Source organism: Paramormyrops kingsleyae, chromosome 10 (genome assembly GCF_048594095.1).
Source record: "Paramormyrops kingsleyae isolate MSU_618 chromosome 10, PKINGS_0.4, whole genome shotgun sequence".
Classification (NCBI taxonomy): Eukaryota; Metazoa; Chordata; class Actinopteri; order Osteoglossiformes; family Mormyridae; genus Paramormyrops; species Paramormyrops kingsleyae.
The window spans coordinates 2791739-2809408 of record NC_132806.1 but is presented as its reverse complement, the minus strand read 5'-3'; the positions used below and the strand labels follow the sequence as shown (position 1 = coordinate 2809408).

Sequence of the window (17670 nt, the reverse complement as noted above, 5' to 3'; positions counted from 1 at the left end):
CTCCCAGCCCCCGGCCCCAGATGGTGAACAGAGAACGGGGGTGTGAAAAGACCCCATGCTTCCCTCCGCCCTCTCATATGTGGTGTTGGTGCGTGTTGTTCTAAAGTGCTTTAAAACAGGGGAAGGGCATGGTGCTAACCACCCTCTGCCAATCAGCAGCTGGTGTCAGCTCGGCCCCTCCCCAGAACCCTCAATGTCTATGTGCAACTTAAAATTGAGAATTGGGCACTGGCACCAGAGGTAAGGCTGAATGAACAGACCGCCCTCTGGACGCCATTCCTTGTGCCCACCCCCAAGGCCCTAAATGTATGTGCCATGAGAGAGTAAGTAATGAGAGTGTCTAAGTTGTGATGTGTGATTGAGACACAGGTGGTCACGGGGGGACAGAGGAGGAATACCTCCCCTGCATCCCAGCGACGCACCTGCACCTCAAAGCCCTATATGTGTGTTGGGGTGACGGAGCGGGAGGAGGGAAGCATTTAGGGATGGGGAGGAAAGGATCGGGGGGGGGCAAAGTACCCCCCCTCTGGAGCCAGCCCCCCCGCTGACCCCCATAAGCACCCCCGTTCCCCGAAATCCACCCAGGGCGGGAGAGCCGAGGCCCATCCAGTCCGGGGGCCCAGAGCAGCGGCACCACCGGGCACCACAGAGCCCGGGGCAGCCAACCAGACCACACCACAGAGGGAAAAACTACACCCACCCCACCATTCAGTCAACTCCCAGACTACATAAGACAACAGACACCCAGGTTGGGTCCATTCTCCTACTCTATTGGATTCCCCCCCACCCCCGCAGAGTGGATACCCCTAAGGCAGGGACCACCTGCGGGCAGATGGTAACAACCTCCCCACCAGCTAAAGAGGCCCCCAGCCCCTCCAATGCGCCGAAGGTCCCCGCGCCGGGGCCGGGCCCCAGTGCACGCGCCAGCCCACACCCCGGCGACCCACCCACAAGGACCCAAGCCCCCCCAGCCCAGCCGGAACCCCAGCCCGGAGGCAGAGCGCCCCCAGAACCCCAAGCCTGCCCCGGACCCACCCAGGAGCAGCACGGCCGCCAGGCTGGTACCCTACGTCCGCCGGCACAGGCTACCCCAGCAGCGCTGCATGCAGCCGCCAGAAAGACGCCACCCAAGAGCCACCAAAGCCCCATCCAGGCCAGGACCGCAGTCCCAGCGCCGAACCCCCCCAGAACCCCCCCCCCCCCCCAGGGAACCCCCAGACACCCCAAGCCAATAGGCCCCCCCCACACCAACAACAAAGACCGAAGCGGGACAAACCTGCGACCCCCCACCGCCACTAGGTGATGGAGCTGATCAAAGGAGCCCAGAGAGATTAGTCTAATGTGGCGGCAGAAGCTGTATCAAGACTAATATGGTCCAGCAAACTCTCTCTATATTGGTTGATATTAAGGTTATTTTTATTTTTCCAGTTCATGAGGACAGTCTTCTTAGCAATGCATAAAGTGGTGAAAGCCATGTGGGTTGTGTTAATCTCGGTAGTGATACCATCTAAGTCACCCAACAAGCAGACTGAAGGAGAGGCTGGAATGGTACATTTCAGACACTTTGATAAGTCCTCACAAATCCTGCGCCAAAACATCTGGACAGGTGGACAGAACCAAAGAGCATGGATGTAATTGTCAGGTGTATCCCCTTGACAGTGTGAGCAGTTGTTAGAAGATGTAAAACCCATCCTGAACATCCGATGCCCTGTATAGTGCACCCTATGCAGGATTTTGTATTGTATTAATTGTAAATTGGGACTTCTAATCAGTTCAAAGGTTTTTAAGCATGTCTTAGACCAGAAATTGTGGTTCCAGCTGATTGATAAATCTGCCTCCCATTTTGCAACAGGAAGGGATATTGAATCATCCATTTTGGAAAGTGTCCTGTATATTTTAGACAGTAATTTGGGGGTTTTGAGATTAAGGAATTCTGCCATCTGCCACCCTTGGTGGTATTTGTAATTTGATTTGATTAGACTTGAATTTCCTTTTTACTATAGATTTAACTTGTTGATATTCTAAAAATCTATTCTTGTTAATCCCATGTCTTTTAACCAATAAGTCAAAGGGGATAAAGTCTATTTCTTCGAATATATGTTCCAAGTATTTAATACCTTTACAACTCCAATCCGGGAAATTTATCATATTATTGTTTAGTAGTATGTCAGGGTTGTTCCAGATGGGAGTACGTTTGCATGGGATTAATGAAGACTCAGTCATTTTAAGAAACTCCCACCATGCTGTCAGAGAAGAGCTGATACTGATGCTTTTGAAGCATTCATGTCGTTTAATGTTTGAGCTAATGAATGGTAGATCCGAAATGTCTATGTTATTGCATAGAGCCTGTTCTACGTCTAGCCAAGGTGTAACAATCCCACGTACAGTCCACATGAGAAACTGCGGCATACGGAAGCAGATGGCTTACCTCGTGCACCCCAGTCAGTGAATATGCATGACCTTTGACCAGCTTCTTAAATGTTACAGCTTCCATGTCAGAGTTGCTGCTGATCTGGAAACACAAATTTACACTTGACATGAGAAATGCGACTACACCCACCAAATACAATTACAGTTACAAAGTCCCCAATGTATTAAGTTCCACAGATGATAATCCAGAGTGAACAGTGCCTAAGAGAATCAGGGATTCAAATCCCACCTCCCAGGATTTCATATCTTCCCTGTGTGACTTGGCTTTCTTCCAGGTACTAAAGTTTCATTTCATCCAAAGACATGCACTTTTGCTAGACTGCATCTCTAAATTACCCATTGTATGTGTGTGCCCTGCAATGAACTGGCATCCTGTCCATCATGTACCCCTGCTGTATACCCTGTGCTCTCAGCGATAGGCCCTAGGCTCCCCCCCTTAGGGTGTCCTAAAAAAAAAAAAAAAAAAAAAAATCGAAGTGACACCCCCTAAAAAGTTTCCTTTTGGTAAGTTGTACTCACATATAAAATTTCAGCTTTACAGTGATCAGTGTTCAGCATTAAAGAAGCAGAAGTGATGTCATTTTGTTTTAATTAAGTTTAATTAAATTGCCTTACTTTGTTACAATGCACTGTAAATGTATTTGTGAGTTAGACCTTGTTACTGAAATAAAAAAAAATGTTTGTGACGAACATTGCGAATTATTTCAATTTTAGCGCTATTTTACGAATCTTTGCAGCTCTTGTGCCACCTCTAAATGAAGTCTGATTGAGCTGAAATTTTATATGTGAGTACAATTTACCAAAAGGAAACTTTTTAGGGGGTGTCACTTCGATTTTTTAAAAAATTATTTTTTTTGGGACACCCTACTCCCCCTGCTTAAGGGAAGTGGTTAAAAAAATGGATGGATGGATGGATGGATGGATGGATGTGCCAGGCTAAGAAATACTCTCAGTCTTGGCTTGAAAGTGTAAATTCGCCTCTGGCTGTAGGTACTCACATCTATGGAGCATCCTAGGAGAGAGCCTCTGTCCACAGCCCGCTTAATGATACTGTAGAGGTCTGAGGGGGCTTTCTGCAGATCAAAATTCTCTGTCACGCCACCTGTGAAGTCCACAAAGCCTTCTGACGTGCTTCCTCCTGACAGAGCCTCATAGGAGCCGTTCAACCTGAGAAAAATAGCAGATTGAAAGTACCTTCAGCCACACGGCGACACCACCTTCCTAGTGCCGAATGAGTAACCCCCCCCCGTACTTGGCGTAGGCTTTCTCCAGCAGGGCACTCCAGTACTCGTCAGCTTCAGCAGAGTGCACGAACAGCAGCTTCCCATCTTTCACTGGCAGTCTGTCATCGATGACCACGTCCAGCCACTCCCCAAACTGCCAGAACTTAAGTGGACAAACACATGCAGTTACTGCCAATGGTCACCAGAGGGCTGTCTTTGCAATGGAATGGCTGTACCAGTGGCGTTTCCCAAAAGCTTTGAAACGCTAAGAACGTCATTAACTTGATTTTTATTAAGAGATAATCAGCGAGTGTTTTTTGAAACCCTTCGTGACTGAAGTAGTTTATAATCTCGTTTAACAAATGCTCTGACCCATTTCTTATTTTCTACATCATTCTTCATTTGAACTTGTGGCAGCTAATCTGTAACAGACATGGAAGTCGCCCAGAACAGAATGTAAAAAAAAAATAAAAAAAATTCTGATGATCTTTGTTGGACAACAGAAACAATAATAGGTCAATTTTGCAATGCAAAATTATGATGTAGGCCAGAGGTACCACATTATTTTTCTCTGAGATCCAAATTTCATCATCGACACAAGGCTGAGGTCTGCCTTGGCGACCAGGAGAGGGCCCCGTTGTTATATTTTGTTGGTCTGGGTGGGGCAGGTTCTGGATTACATTGTGTTTTGGGGTACCCCGATGTAGGCTATAAATTAGTTTTTTGTAGCTTTAACATCTGAATACAATTTGACTTCCCCGCTGACACACAGCAACACCATATTTACTGACTATTCCGTATTTGTACATATTGCTGTGTCACATGTCTTGTCCTGTCTTGTGTTTCCTTTGTGCCACTTTGGTTGCCACTTCTGTACTGTCATGTACAATGACAATAAAGAATTGAATCTTGAATCTTATGCAGTCTTATTTTTTTATTTTTATTTAACATTTATATTTACAATGTGCAAATAAGCATCCCTTAGGTTCTGTTATTCAGGTATGTTAATGTCAGACAAATTGCCTGTGTTTTACAATTATTCCTAACTGTGTTTGCACCAGTGATTGGGATAGCTCACGGCCACACTTCTCTGAACGTTAACCAGCCTTTAATAACACAAACAGAGAGTGGCTTGGGAAAGAATACGGAAACCAGACGAGAACACGCAGAAGGCCAGACATGCTGTAGTCCGTGCAACGTAACACATGAACCTATACTGTAAACAACTTAATAGATCACTGGTGTTGCAGTTTTAGTAATAAATAATTTCAAGTCAAATTCAGTTTTCCCTGCTGTGCCAAAATTGAACCATGGAACCATAAACCAAAAAGCATGGTTTGTACCAAACCTTGAATTGTGTGCCATCACACCTCTATTTCTGGGCGATTTCATACCAAAATCATTTTATGGGCTGCAAAGAATTGTGCTGCGGGCTGGATGTGGCTTTCGGGCCTTGAATTTGACATATGTATCTCGCATTCGCTGTGATAGCACCGTGCATGTGTACACTAACTAAATACATATTTAGACAGTAAAAATACAGTTAGACAATGATAGACAATAACAATAGTAATTATTAATATTATATAATATTGTTGTGCTGAGTGGGGACAGAATGGAGACAAAGGCGCAGATCTAAACTTATAATAGCACTGGTTCGCACTGCTTTGTGATCTATTCTGAGCATCCCAATGTGATACATGAAGTTCTGCTGTGTGTGGTATTTACTGCAGAACAAATAGGAGCAAGGCTCATTCACTTAATGTTTGTGCTTCTTCACTTCCCAATTAATGACAAACATCCAACATGCCATCACACGCGACTGGAAACATATAGAAATGTGACATTGGCTACAAAAGCCAGGAATTACATTATGGGGCAAAAGGCCTACACACCTAGGGAAAGTAACATGACTCATCAGTATATTCAACAGGCTCATGGATGAGTACATTAGAGATAATAATCACATTAGATCTAGCTACTCCAGTTTACTATAATAACAGAATGACTCATAAATGGCATCATGTGACCATTAAATACTCTTTTTTTTTTTTTTTTTTTTTACACGAATACCTTCCCGTTATACCGCATTGCTCAATCAATTAATGAACATTATTCACAAAGCTCTACCCTATAAACAATGGGCTATACACTATAAGCAATGGGTTATATAAACAATGGGCTATACCCTACAAACATGGTTCTATCCTTATAAAGACTAGGGACCTATATCACAAAGCATCATTTCCTGCTCAGCTGGACGCACCGTGTCTGTGTGCTGCTGTGGATGGACACAGCTTTAAGGGTGAGGCACTCCAGTTCTACCCACGCTGTTCTTAGCAAATGTCTCTAATCCAGCTCCTGAACAACAGAGCTGAGCCCATTAACAGGTGTTGCCAGCTGGCTGAGGGCAGCAGAAAGCCTGGCTTTGGCTTGTGTCTCAGGATTTCAGTGGGAGTGAGGATGGTGGGTGGGACAAACAAGCAGAGCAAGCTAAGTGTTACCAGAGACACGGGCGTCATGCTTTTATGAGACCATTTCTGTACTGGGGGCGAAAAGACAAACAGGGGAAGCATGTCTCGCAGATGGTGTGTGCGTTTTCAGACGTCAAACACTTTGACATGCATTTATTTACCGGATACTTGTGGCCAAAGCAACCCAAAAGTGAAGAGAGCTTGGGATCAGACGGCAGGATCAGCAAGCATCCAGCTGCCCTGTTGCAGTTTAGGTTAAAGGCCTTGCTCAAGGGCACAACGGTGATATGATTACTCTGGCAAGGCACAGGATTCAGAACCACAACTTTTCAGGCACAAACACTGGTAAGGCCTATTCATTTGTGAAATAAAAATGAATAAAATGGAGAATGTGATAAGATCAAAAATATGAGGTATGACCCCAGTAGGAAAAGAGTATTTATCACTGTGGGCTAATATCTCTCCCCAGTTCTCTCTCTCTGTGGGTCTGAAGCCAACTGGATTGGCACAACCCTGAGTAGTTACCGGTAAGCGGGCAGAAGGTCAGGCAAATGAAAGGTGCCAGAACTGCCCACAGACAGGTATAAGCTAGAAAAGGGGGAACAGCAGCACAGAGAGGAGTACCTGGAAGTGGAAGATTCCGGCGTACAGGGAGTCAAAATCCTGTCCGTGTGGAACCACCCGATGCAGTAGGTTGTCATTAAGAGTCAGGGATGCGATTGCTGCTAACAGCCAGCAGTCACCTAGCACAGAAGCAGCACATGATTGACCTGCACCCACACACTTGTATGCATGTACATAGCCATTTTAGCAAAAACACTAATGCAACCATGCTAACATCAAGAATAATGCACAGCAGAGCTGTACAGAGAGGCCAAACAACAAGTAAAGAACTAAGCACAGGAATACAACCACAATATACAGAATTATGCACACAGCCATGCTAATCTACAGACCAATCAACTATATTAATGTGTAGATCAATGCTCACATACTAATATGTTAACATGCATCCAGAGACAAGTACATAACACTTCTACCCTAAACAAGGGAAATACATTATATATACATATACAGTACTTTGCAAGTCTTAGGCAGCCAAAGAAAATTGTTTAAATGATCTTCATGCTTGTGTAAAATTGTGCTATTATGCCTGTCAAAGTGAGTGAGCTTAGCCATTTCAGTACTTCTGCTAAACTCACCCCAGTATTTGCAACAACCATCCAAAACATCCATGTGTTTCTTAACTAGACCAGTAGCACACCTTGTATAGCTAATCAATATATATCATTGACTTTTTGAACTAATTAAATTAATGATTTAAGTGAGGTGGTGGTGAAATTTAATAAATGCATGGAATGGCTGGGTGCCCCTGAGGAGAAGTTTGGGACCTGGTGTTCATGTACAGTAGCCATCAAACAAGATACCACAAACTTTTTGGAAAACGGAAGAAATTCTTACTAGTCGTTTCTCTTAATTTGCATATGTTCAAATGCTAAGTAGTGCTTTGTTCTAAGCAAAAGTACACTTACTACTCATAAATAGCTTAATATTTCTTTTCACTGCCTATGATTTTTGCACAGTACTGTACATATATACAATCACAAATACATTTTGTGACTGGAAAATAAAGTGAACTGTGGTGTTAAAGCTTGGATGCTGGTATAACACACCAACCTGACATCCATGAATAAATGACAACCAGCCCAAGCCGAGTCAACTGCGCAAGCAAACAGGGAAGACAGGTGAACAGCAGAGCAGGTTACCGGAACATTCCATTCTTGGCCTTACATTCAGTGGCAGGTTAAATATTTTTCCTCATTTGGTAACAGCTGGACCCTACTTCCCATTCTGCCAATCTTTCGTAATTTACTATGTAATAATCCTGATCTTTGAAACTTCTGGAATGGTCAAACATATCCCATCACAGGTCTTCTGAGCAAAATGACAGCCATGGCACCTCGGGAGGCATAAGCCCGACACCGGTACCATCAGCCCCGTCCGACAGCCATGGCACCTCGGGAGGCGTGAGCCCAAGGTCGGTACCGTCAGCCCCGTCCGACAGCCATGGCACCTCGGGAGGCATGAGCCCAAGGTTGGTACCGTCAGCCCCATGACAGCCATGGCACCTCGAGAGGCGTGAACCCAAGGTCGGTACCGTCAGCCCCATGACAGCCATGGCACCTCGGGAGGCGTGAACCCAAGGTCGGTACCGTCAGCCCCATGACAGCCATGGCACCTCGGGAGGCGTGAACCCAAGGTCGGTACCGTCAGCCCCATGACAGCCATGGCACCTCGGGAGGCGTGAACCCAAGGTCGGTACCGTCAGCCCCATGACAGCCATGGCACCTCGGGAGGCAATTCAACTTTCAACTGGCAGTAATGGTACTATTTCTCAACCTGGTGGTGGGGAGGGGGGGTTGCAACCAAACAGTGGAATGGTATAATTTTTAATTCCCTGTAGGCAGTTGGTGACCAAAGCCCCCCAGCTGCATGGCCTGACCCTGATTTTTATCTCTAGAAAGCATTTCTATTCCACAATTAAATACATAAGGCTGTTCAGCAAAATTACAAGAAAGCACTTAATCATACTTTTTGTAACGTAGAAAATACACTCACGGTTGCAGCTGCAAGCTTTGCCAGCTTCCTTGAGCTCTTATACAAGTTGCCCATTTTTCTGCAGCTCTTATATCCTCAATACATTTCCAGCTTACCAGTAAATGTTGTGGCCCACACGCTTAGTAGATAGGCTGCAGTCCCCTGCTGCTCCTTCCTGACATCATTAGACACCATACCCAGTGCGTTTTCCTTTACTGCATATTATTTAAGGCATCTATTAATTATGATAAGAATGCACATGAATGTGCTCTAAATTTGAGGATTGGGCTGAATTCCAATACCCCCTCCCCAAGAGTATAAATATAGCCTACATGGGAGTGGGGGTAGGGGGGGTCAGTGTGAATTGAGGGATCACTGGTCTGGAGACAATATCTCCACACCTATTGATGCACCGTAAAATTAAAAATGCCCAGATGCTCTTTAAATGCAAAGCATGTGATAAGACCACACTCCCACCATGAGGCTAATCTGATATGTTGCTCTTGGAGTAAGATTAGCCAGTCCTGGTCTGGAGGAGAGTAATGATCAGGAGAGTATGAGGAACAGAAGCTCACCTAAGGCTCCCTGGCAGATGTCCGTACGAGTAGCCCCATTATCGATGAACAGTGGTCTGGAGCAGATCTCCTGTAGTAGAGGTTGCACTTAAGTGAGACAGTGGTAAGACTCAGCACACACTGCCCTGCTGCAGATACTCATACATAAAAACACTTTTTCTTAGCTTGGGTTCCCCGTGCATCTTGATCTCGGAAACCAGCCTCACTCATGTTAAAAATAAAATTGAACTGAACGTTAGCCGTCTTTGTAACCTTGGAATCTCACATTTCCCACGGTAATTTTGCGTTTTTAATAATGAGTCCAAAACCTAGTGCTCCTACTGCATATAGTAGTAACTTTGGACAGAGCATTATCTGGATGGTTTGTCATTTCCTGTGTAGACCTTTATATATAACAAAGTAATTTGACATGCAAAGTGTACAGCACAGTACTGTTTGTTTAAAAATTGGCAATAAATAGATTTATGTGATTGTTCATGATAGCAGTTATGGGTGGCCAAGTATTATTTGCAAATTTTCACATTCGTGGGGATCTTCTGCCCATAACCATCATGAATGTATAGGGGAAACTATGTATAAAAGTGTGTTTATATCGGGAACTTTTACTGAGTATAAAGAGTAGATAAATTGAGGTTGATGTAAACATTGGGTAGCGTTCCGAAGAACAGGGTAGAGATTGTAAAATCCCTGAGAGGGGACTGCTTGAGAACAATGGCATAGGAGAGAGTTTGATATTGGGGAAACCAAAACTTAAACTTAATCATTTAAAAGGTCTATTTATTAGGGAATGAATGAAGCCAAATTAAATACTGGGGGGGAGGGGGGTACACATCCCACCAGCTGCCCCAGATCCTATGCCCCTGATCGAGAAGCATGTCTCACCGGGGGTCGCATCCAGCGCACTCTGTGGGTCTTGGAGGAGGAGGGACCCAGTTCCTTAAAGCCAAGTGACGAGGCCTCGGCTGGAAACATGTTGTCCTCGAAAAGGCACCGGCGCTGCAGGCAGCTGGCCTTCAGCGACTCAAAGTCCTGGCCCAGGTACTTCACAGCATTGTCATTCTGCCCCAGACCCTTGTCACGATCCCACTGGCTCCGCAGCTTGGCAGCCATCCCGGTGGCGTATATGGGCTCCATCTCTTCGGCCAATCAGCAAGCGGGAGCACAGAGATTTTTGCTAAGGGAGCCAATCCGGTATGCGTTAGCAAGAGCATGGTACCTAGTCAGATAAGTGTTAGAGGAAGTGCTCAGATAATGATTGAAGGAAGGGATATGAAGCAAGGAGAACTGTAACAAACTAAAACAGAAGAAAGGACTATTTGGTGGCAAGAAAAATAAAATGCTGATGAGTGATGACAAGTCACTTGTACAAAAGATTCCAGATGTACCCAAACTGAAGTCGTATTGTAGTCACTGAGTGAGTATTTACATCTCCATTTAGTTGAATGCACATGTGGGTGTACTTTGCGTCAGTGGATGCACACAATGTACGTTAACACTGGTCATGCACCAACCAATTGATGTAATGTCCTATTTAACTGATATATTATTCAGAAAATCTACATAAACATGGATACACATAATTGTAGAACATGCAAGTGCAAACCTGGCGCACATTGGCTTAGACTAGCTTAGCCACAGGAAACCAGTTCCTGCTACCAGAAACACCCACCCATCCATCTCTGCAGCACTCATTCAGGTCTGAGGCGTGGGGCCCTAAGGCTCTCCCAGGTAGCATAGGGCACAAGATTGTTACACACTTTATATGGGATGCCAGTCCATCACAGGACACATTCCAGAAACAGTTGACTGCAGCTAGATAATCAGCTGCTTTAGAAACGACGTCACTGTATGATGTCAGAAGTGAGAAGCAGGAAACATCATGCAATTCTAGCACTACAGGGGCCCCAGGTTCTGCTATGAGGACATCAGCATATGGCTCAGCGGGCTAAGCCTCCGTATCTGTGATCAGAAGGTTGCTGGTTCAAGCCTGGCCTCATTATGGAGGTGGGTCCTTGAGCAAGGAGCTTAACCCCCAGCTAAATAAAATTAAATATTAAGAACCGCAAACTGCCGTCAGGAGGCGAAGAGACTACGACAGGAGCTGCACCCGGTATACGCGCATAGAGGGCCGGTGTAGGTCCGCCCTTTATATGGCGTTACTTTTAGAATACCGCCTACTGAGTTACACCGGTATATTTTCTATAAAATTTATAAAATAACTTAGGCCTATATACTGTAAAATATGTATTCTTTATTTATATAAAAGCATCGGGGTCGTCTGCAAACCATACAGACTATTCACAAGGGAATAAAACTTACGTACATGTAAATGAGTGTGCAGACTTGTCTCGAACAGAAAATCTCACCCCACCCAGCTGACCAAAGTTGGCAACCCTGATACTACTGTATTATACTCATGCTATGAAACATCACAACTGATGAAATAGCTATATTTTTCATTAAATATAAATAAACCAAACAGACTTGCATATGACATTTTCATTCAACTCGATCAAATCAACTTGAGTTCTCTCAAAAATAAGTATTGAAAAACTGAAAACTAACTGGGTTGTGCTTATTTCCACACCTAGTTTACTCCATGACTGTGAACTTTTCAAACATTTTAAAAGAAAAACAGCCGTTTCCATTCATTTCAGAAAAGCACTGTGGTTTTTTTTAAACCGGTTACTGGCATTCTACACAGCACAGTTTGTACTAAGAATTGCTCTTTCGCATCATCTGTGAAACTTCTACAAATGCCGGTAAGTTTTTGCATGCCTAAAGCCGACTGTGGCACAGACATAATAGCAAAACATTTTACAGACTTCACAGGCAAAACCGCAAGGTTTACATGCTTGACAAACATCTCTAAAAAGGGTTTACGTCATTACGTCAATGATCCAATCATGCGTTACAATCAAGTTTATCTAAAGATACTACTCCTGACTGGATCACTTTCATTTTCAGATCAATTCAGTTCCCGTCTTGTTTTTACTCCTTGACGGACGTGTCAATAGTACATTCTGACAGTTTTGTCAATCAAAAAAAATCCTTTACATATCAATTTTATTACAGTTGTCATCAATGAAATTAACACAGCCGATAAAGCTGGTAAAGTCGCGCCTCCAGTTTGGGGACCTCTGACATAGATAATAAAGAAGAATCCTGTAGTTCAATTGCAGTAGGTTTGATCCTCATGCTGCAGAGTGCTGTGTATTCTGGCTTTTGCTCTAAATACTAGGGTGACCCTACAATCCACGTCAGGGGGACACTTTGAGCTACTTCAGGTTTTACAAACTACTTTAAAACTGAAAGGCTCATGTGCTTCACTAAACAGTTCAGTTATTGTGCTTTGACTGGTTTGATTGAAAGACTCATCCAGCTGTTTCACTTTAACATTAGTGGGACACACATGATTTATAGGAGACTGACCAATCAGCACAAACAAGGACTCAGTGCTTAAGTGAAATCTAGGTCCTTCTCATTGAAATGGTTGCTTACAAATCCTGTTCCAGCTCATCCTCTCTGAAATGGATTATCTGGTTACCCTACTAAGTACTAAATGCATGAGTTTTAAACAAGTTGTTCTGAAACTTTTATAAAGCTTTGAAACAAATATACATATACTAGCAGGTACAAAATGACAAGTGATACAAAATTTTTATATTGGGTTAATCGTGATTTAGATTATTTGCATGCATTAAGCAATAGTAGTAATGTTTAGGACAGGGATGGCTAGTCTTATCCAGAAAGGGCCATTGTGTAAGTGAGATTTCACTGTTACTCCCCAATTAGATTACTAATTAGTTGTAGAGATATCACACCTGGGTTTGAACAGTTGATCTACAGGTTATCCCAAAAACCTGCATAGATCCATGATCTGTGTAGATAAGACTGGCCACCCATGATTAAACAGTAGTGAAGCAGGAGATCCATCAGCCTCCATCTCCAGGGTTATTTACAGGTGATTGCAGGATCTACCCCAATTTCTGTTGGTTTTTTCCAGGTCCTCCAGCATCCTCCCTTAGTCCAAATACATGCAGTTACATTAGCAGGTCTCTCTAAATTGTCTATTGTTAATTCAGGGTGTTCCCCAGCCTTGCGCAATGCACTGCCTGGGACTGGCTCCAAGTTCACCATAACCACAATGAAGATTAAGCAATCATTCACCCCTCATAGATACACTACATAGACAAAAGTATTGGGACCTACCTCTTAATCTAGCGGTGGCCAATCTTATCCGCAAAGGGCCGGTATGTTTGCAGGTTTTTGGGATAACCTTTAGGTCAGCTGTTCAAACCCAGGTGTAAGGACTCTTCAGCCAATCAGTCCTCTAATTAATGACCTAATGAGGGAGTTGCAGCAAATACCTGCATGCACACCAGCCCTTTGCGGATAAGATTGGCCACCCCTGTCTTAATCATTAAATTCAGGTGTTTCATTCAGACCCACTGCCACAAGTGTGTAAAATCAAGCCCCTAGCCACACAGCCTGGTTTACAAACATTTGTGAATGAATAAGACTTTCTGAAGAGCTCAGTGAATTCAAGCATGGTAGTGTTATAGGATGCCACCTACAATAACATCATCATCACAACGATCAGTTTGTACTATTTCTTCCCTGTTATATATTCAATAGTCAACAGTAAATGGCATTATTGCAAAGTGGAAGCATTTAGGAACAACAGAAACTCAGCCACAAAATGGCAGACCACGTTAAGCAGGGGTGTCAAACTCCAGTCCTGGGGGCCGGAGCCCTGTGTAGCTTAGTTCTTTCCCTGTTCCACCACAAATCATTGAGCTCAAGAGCTGTGTGGTAATTTAGCACAAGGAGACGCAGAGAGTTGATTCAGGTGCGTTAAATGAGGGGAAACCCAAAAAATGTGCAGGGCTCCAACTCTCCAGGACTGGAGTTTGACACCCCGGACGTAAACTAATAGAGCGGGATCACCAAGTGCTGAGGCACATAATGCATAAAAGCTGATGACGCTCTGGTGACTCAACAAATACAGATTGCCAAACTTCCTCTGGCATTAACCCCAGCACAAATACTGTGCACCAGGAGCTTCGTAGAACGGGCTTCCATGACCGAGCAGCTGCATGCAAGTCTCACATCACCAAGTGCAATGCCGAGCTTCGGATGGAGTGGTGTGAAGCCACAGGAGTCTGGAGCAGGGGAAATGTATTCTGTGGAGTAACAAATCACGCTTCTCTGTCTGGCAATCTGATGGACATGCCTGGGTTGGCAGATGCCAGGAGATTGTTACTTGCCTGACTGCATTGTGTCAGCTGTAAAGTTTGGTGGAGGAGGGATAATGGTATGGGGTTGTTTTTCAGCAGCTGGCTTAGGCCCCTTAGTTCCAGTGAAGCTGAGCTCTTAATGCTTCAGCATACCAAAACATTTTGGACAATTATATGCTTCAAACTTTGGTGGAATAGTATGGGAAAGACATTATTCTGTATCAGAATGACTGTGCCCCAATGCAGAAAGCAAGGTCCATAAAGACATGGTTGGATGAGTCTGGTATGGGAGATCTTAACTGGCCTGCACAGAGCCCTGACCTCAATCCCATTTAAATAGAAAGGAGAGTGTGAGCCAGGCCTTAATGTCCAACATCAGTGCCTGACCTCACAAATGCTCTTCTGGATGAATGGGTAAAGATTCCCACAGACACGCTCCAAAATCTTGTGGAAAACCTTCCCAGATGAGTGACAGCTGTTAGCTGCAAAGGGGGGACCAACTCCATACTATTGCCCATGGATTTAGAATGGGATCTCATTAAAGTTCCTGTAGGTGAAATAGCCAGGACTTCCAATACTTTTGTCCATATAGTGTATGTCCCATGATGCAATACTGATATGTCCAAGGTTGTGCATCTTGGGGTCAACAAGTGTTCTGGATCTTTCAACATAAACCCTCATCCAGGTGACCCAAGAGAGCCTGTGTCCAATGAGCCTACTATTGCCACCACCGGTCACCCCATTTAAGTCAGAGCCATCTAGAAGCTTCCTCCACTGCTTCTACATGTTGTTTATGGCTCTTCTCATGCTTTTTCCAGTAATGTCTAATGATCTATAGGGCTTAGAGGGCGTGGTCTGCAAACCCCCTACAGCCCACCTCTACTGGCATATATCTGGTTTTCCATCCATTCCTGCAGCGGTCCTCTGCCAGCTCCTGCTACTTTGCCCTCCTTCTCTCCTGTGCCTCATCTATCCTCTCCTCCCAGGGCACTGTCACTCCAGCATAATGAGCTGCCTCTTGGCCTCCAAGACCAAGACAATGTCTGGTCTAAACAAGAAGAGCAGGAGATTTTTATTTGGCCCCTCTCAAAACACAAGGGCTAAGCTGGTGTGTCTACTTTGCCCCATGTACACAGACTGGACAGGTTGGGTAGGACATTCTATTCTCCCAGAACCAAAACTTTGATCCTTGGAGGGGACCCGCTTCCAGATGTCCTGCCAGGTGTTCTTGCATGCCATTGCCTGTTCCCACCTCATCCAGGTGCCCTGTAGACACATGGCTACTGTACTGCAGAATCTCTCTTCCTCTACTGCAACTCACCTCCTCCACTCCCGCCTCCTTTACCAACTCCCACCTCTCTCTCCTGCTGACAGTGTCATATCGGGCTGATGTTAAACACCCAAGAGAATACTTTGGATGCATTCCACTTTCTTCTAGTCTTCAATACAATGCCTGCACTAGCCACTCTGGTGTCACATAACCTGGTGTACTGCAGGTGTTCTTGTAGTGTTCCAATATGAATTCCTCCTTGACACAGATGAACAAGAGCCTGAGAGTGCTGTGACAGTATGACCCTGCTCAGGCTGCACAGTAGCCCTAACCACCTCCTGGTAGACTTTGCTGTGGAGGACCTTGTACTTCCCGGGGACTCCTGACTTGTCCACCACCCTGAACCATCCCTCCAGGTTTGCATTTGTGTCCTTTATGGAATCATTCAGGCTGCAGCTGAAGACCATCCTAAGACTTCCCTGGCTTCTCAGTGATGGATCTGGAATCTGGTCATTGCTGAAACTAAATCTGTTCTGTCTGTGATCTCCCTCACACAGATCACATGTAACAGACTCAGCTCTTCCTTTTACCTCAACCACATCATTTTTTCCATGTTACAATAACTTAGACTACAGTTTAACGGCATATATTCACCAAACACGTCACGCTGTCAGGTTAAAACCCCAGTCTAAAACATACAGCTTATGTGCATATTTGTTTACTCGCATAGCAAGACCAAGATGACTCGGCCAGGCTGGCAGGCCTAGGCTTTGAACTCCACAAGCACAGAACTTCAGTAAAGGAATCGATCGTATTTCTCGTAACATTTAGCCTAGCCAGCAGAACAATTATTTGAAAAACAGTACATAAACACATAGAGACATAAGCGAATACATTTTTCAAGATGCTTCCGGAACTTCTGCGATATCCACACAGTTCATACGTTTCAAATTATCCACGAACAAGGCTGTTCGTTTTAATGTTAGTATGCAGTTAATTAGGGATGCACATAAGATAAAAGAAATTTTTGCAGAAACAGAAAGTCAAAGTTCTGCGTTATTTAACCACAAGCTTGCGGAAACATATGAACACCAACATGTCGGAATAACTTCTTTAACCTACTTGCAGCTGCACAGGGGATAACAAAGCCATTTGTAAACATCAGGTATAGTTTCGTAAAGCATATATAACAAATCACGCGCAAAAAAACGACTTTAGTTATGAGAAAATCTCTTACGTTAACCATACAGTTTTCAAAAAGTTTTTACGTAGCACTTTACCAGCTATTACTTAATGTTTCGATAATATTTTTATACTGATAATAATATGGTTACCTTAACTGGGGTGAATGATCCTTAATTACTGACGGTGCCTAAGGGATGCTTTTCTGCGGGCGGGCGGGCGCACGCTGTCTACTCTAAACACCAAATGTACATCCTTCGGAGGAACGCAGGCGTTTTCTTTCTGAAATCCTCCCATGACTGCGGTAGTAGACGAGTCTGCGCACTCACCTTATATTTTTAAGTTGGAAAAACAAGTGCTTAACAGGTTCTTGAACCAACTTTTAATTAGTGAAACGTGACTGCAACTTTTGTTTAATGTATCGCATTAAACGCCGCTGTAGAGCCATGGAAAGTTCTTACTTCTGATTGAAATGCCTGAAGCCAACTGTTGTCCTTACATGTTTTAACTTTAAAAATATTCATAAATAGTCAATTTTATTATTCTTGCCATCCACACACCCGTACTTTGTATTTTCAACAGAGGTTTTGCATATAAAATGGGTGACTCGATCAGCCAGGCTGGCAGGACTAAAAGCCTCCATCTACACTTTAAACTCCACAAACACAGAACTGGAAG

The 17670-nt window shown here is 44.2% G+C and overlaps 1 protein-coding gene across 2 annotated transcripts in view; it reads right to left on the bottom strand.

Moving 5' to 3' along the window:
* The window catches only part of LOC111851624 (calpain-1 catalytic subunit-like), a 36957-nt gene extending 19668 nt beyond the window's left edge, over positions 1-17289 (bottom strand). Inside the window, exons 1-7 of one of the 2 annotated variants that reach the window (XM_023826689.2) lie at positions 17145-17289; positions 10183-10474; positions 9301-9370; positions 6752-6870; positions 3683-3816; positions 3429-3597; positions 2429-2512 (exon numbers count right to left, since the gene is read on the bottom strand). In XM_023826689.2, the coding sequence (XP_023682457.2) occupies positions 2429-2512; positions 3429-3597; positions 3683-3816; positions 6752-6870; positions 9301-9370; positions 10183-10434 (828 nt within the window). In that variant the 5' untranslated portion in view covers positions 10435-10474; positions 17145-17289. Of the gene's footprint in view, positions 1-2428; positions 2513-3428; positions 3598-3682; positions 3817-6751; positions 6871-9300; positions 9371-10182; positions 10475-13512; positions 13553-17144 lie in introns of those variants that run through there. The other variant, XM_023826690.2, reaches the window with a different exon arrangement.
* Positions 17290-17670: the final 381 nt, after the last annotated feature.